This window comes from Myotis brandtii, unplaced genomic scaffold, assembly GCF_000412655.1.
Source record: "Myotis brandtii unplaced genomic scaffold, ASM41265v1 scaffold8096, whole genome shotgun sequence".
NCBI classification, from domain to species: Eukaryota; Metazoa; Chordata; class Mammalia; order Chiroptera; family Vespertilionidae; genus Myotis; species Myotis brandtii.
In genome coordinates, this window is record NW_005371271.1 from 1 (window position 1) to 3174 (window position 3174).

Here is a 3174-nt window from a genome sequence, read left to right on the forward strand (position 1 = left end):
AGCAATGATGAGACAGAATCATTGATCGGATATCTCCAGCATGCACCACACCAGAAACCGAGCCCACAACCTGGGCATGTGACATGACTGGGAATCAAACTGTGACCTCCTGATACATAGATCAATGCTCAACCACTGAGCCATGCCCGCTGGACTCACCTAATTCTTGAACTTGCAGATATAGGGTAACTTCTGGTTACAGTTATAATCTTTCCATTTCAGATATCCTGGAGAGAGGGAAGAGCTAAAGTGAGTAGAGCTGGTGGAGCTCAGGGCTCAAAGGAGAGACAACCCAGACTCTGGCCCAGGACTCAAAGCTCCGCCCTCATCGTCACCAGGGACCTTCTCCAGGGGAAGGAAACTCACAGAAAGGAGAGATGAGAGGAGATGGGAGAAGACAAACCAACACTGCATGTATCGGCTCAGGAGAGTTCCCTGAAGGTGAGGCCCAGAAACGGGGACGAGGGGATGGAAAGGTTGGCCAGAAGGTAGCTCTTCTCTTTCTTACCTGAGCTTTGGGACAGGCTCCCGCAGTAGCCCGGTTTTGAAATGGTGGCAGGATTTCTCTCCCAGGCACTGTAATCCATCACATCATTATTACTCCACTCCCATCCACCTGCATTGGGTTCATAGCCCTACGGAGTAGAGGATGGAGCCAGGTAAGGTTGAGTGGTCATTAGAATTCTTCATGCAGATCCCCTCAGGTGAACACCTGATCCCCCCTCAGGATAATGGAATTTGGTCTGCTATTCCATATGCTGTCACAGAGCTTTCTTCTTTCCTAATTCCTTGCTCCTATTGGTAAATTCAAAAGTCAATAACCATAAAGACCAATGGAACCACTCAGAGTAACATGTTACTGGCTGGACAACAATTAGCAGTGAATTTATCATTACACTCTGAACCTCAAAGGCAATGACTATCCCACAAGGAAAAATGCATCTCATCTTCATGTAGGATTCCTCACTGAAGCTCAGAGAACTGAATTACAGGGTGTCATGTCTGAATGGTATACAAATCTGGACAAGAGGCAGATTAACTTCAGCTGGAGACTACCGACCTTCACAGAACTCAGCTCTTCACCTGGCCTCCAGGTCCTCCCTTTCCCCCAAATGTCCCTGCAGATCTCTAAGCTCTGGAGTTCTCTGGGCAGACACAGGGTCAGGGAGTGGGCCTGAAGGGCCATAGCAGCTCAACAGATAACAGACAGGCAATGTCATCGCACCTGTGTGGGATCATGAATCCCAATCCAGACGTTTGGGCAGGTGTTCGAATTTCTCTTCACCAGAGAGGCCAAGAAGGATGCTTCAGCCCCACTGAGCACAGACACGAGGAATCCCGAGGGTCGCTTCTGGCAGGCAATCTGTGTGGGGAAGAGACAGACTGAGGAGGAGGTTGAGACGTCACTGGGGTAGGGCAGGGCTGAGGGGTAAGAAGAGGTGTGTGTGTAAAAGATGAGGGTGCTCATTCTCACTCCCAAAAAAGTCTGGAAAATGGAGACCATCCCCTCTCCCTCCAGTCTCTAATGTAATACTTCTACCTGTAAATGCACCTACTCACATCTGCGTCAGACCAGGATTTTGGTGTCATAAACAAAGCATAGCAGTAGAAGCGATGGTAATAGGAGCCTTCGGGACAATTGCTCGGTAGAGCTTCAAGTTCCTTCTTGGACTCTTCACCTGGGGAGGATGGAGGTAAGAGAGAGAAATGGAATGAAACAAAGTGTGGGAATGGGTGTTGGGACTGACTGTGGGAATATTTGTGAGCCAGTGCTGGGGGGAACGAACACCAAACTCTTGCCTACCTCTCATCGTTTCCAACACTTTCAGGATTTCTTGATCTTGAACTAGCTCCCTTATGCTCCCTTATTAAATGAAGAAGCATCCCTTTTTGTTCTACCCTCCCCCTTATTAAATGAAGCATCCCTTTTTGTTCTACCCTCCCCCTTTATTCCAAAGTCCAACACTTCCCCCACTCGGAGTTCACTGTTCTCACACCACCAACTCCAGTCATTCTCCTGCTTCTCTCACTACTGACCCTTCCTGCTTTCTCTCTTCATCCTGCCAAAGTCCCCTCACACAATGGAAACCATCTCATTCCACTGTTAATGGAGCGCCGTGGTGCCCCCCACCTTGAGTTACCCTGAAGGAAGGAGTGACGGTGGAGGAATGGCAGGCAGTTTCACTGCGTGAGGAGATACCTCACTATTGCCACTTGCATCACACAGGAGGCTTCCTCTACCTCTTGGCCCTGAGCGTTCACAGGGAACCCAGTGCTGGAGGCAGAGACATCTCACCTTGCACCTGCGATAGGAGCATCAGGCAGGAGAACAGGATCCAGGACACACTGGGCAGGGCCATGGGAGGCAGCATTGTACAATGTCTGTGACTTGAAGAAGCAATCAGAGATCGTTAAAGAAATGCGGTCAGAGAGAGGGCATGTAGGGATCCCTCTGTTCTCCCTCTTGTCTTTTCCTTTCACAACACTCCTTGGAATCAATTGATCTTGGTGACATCTATCCCCTTTTATGATCCTGGAAATAATTGGAGAATCTGTACACCCTCTTACCCCTAAGACTGATGTTCTTTGAAGACCAGAATCCTCCTATAGCCTTTCCCCAAATGTGTGAGGTAAACCCCTGCCATGGCTCTCACCTCCTCTCAGCTCCCACTTACCTGTTTGCAGGCAGCTGGATGGTTGGTCAGGTCAGAAAAGACTTGGCTTTTATAAGAGAGTCTGAGGGTGTGGCCTTGAATGAATAGCAGGCATGTGGACCAGGACAGGGATACCGGGAAAGGGCTTGGCATTGGTTCAAGGAGGTTTGTGCCATGGGAATAGACTATTTGGAGCAATGGCTGGGAATTGCCCCAGATATCACTTCTTTTCCGTTAGCAGGCCAGCACTCTCCTTAGGAACAGGTGCAGTTTGGACTTTATCATCCTGTGCCCGGTTTTCTTATTTTGAAAACTTCCTGGAATGAAGGTAGCCCTTGGCACAAATTCTGATGTTATGTGGTTTAGAAAATGTGGCATTGAATAGATAAGAAAAACGGTGATAGTGCATTTTTTAGCAAACTGCCAAGTACTGGCCCCTCTAGGCATAGGTATGAATATGTTTGATTTTTTTCCTGTATATATTTTTCCTTTTAACCTTGTATTTTAAGAATAAATAAAA

At 48.1% G+C, this 3174-nt stretch overlaps 1 protein-coding gene across 1 annotated transcript; it reads right to left on the minus strand.

The window, feature by feature from the left end:
• Positions 1–159: 159 nt before the first annotated feature.
• On the minus strand, positions 160–2729 carry LOC102259791 (lithostathine). Its single transcript, XM_005884036.2, has 6 exons — positions 2676–2729; positions 2297–2388; positions 1561–1679; positions 1226–1363; positions 509–635; positions 160–227 (listed from the first exon to the last, which is right to left on the minus strand). Exons 2-6 carry the CDS (start codon positions 2370–2372, stop codon positions 160–162), a joined length of 528 nt encoding a protein of 175 aa, XP_005884098.1. The 5' UTR covers positions 2373–2388; positions 2676–2729.
• Positions 2730–3174: the final 445 nt, after the last annotated feature.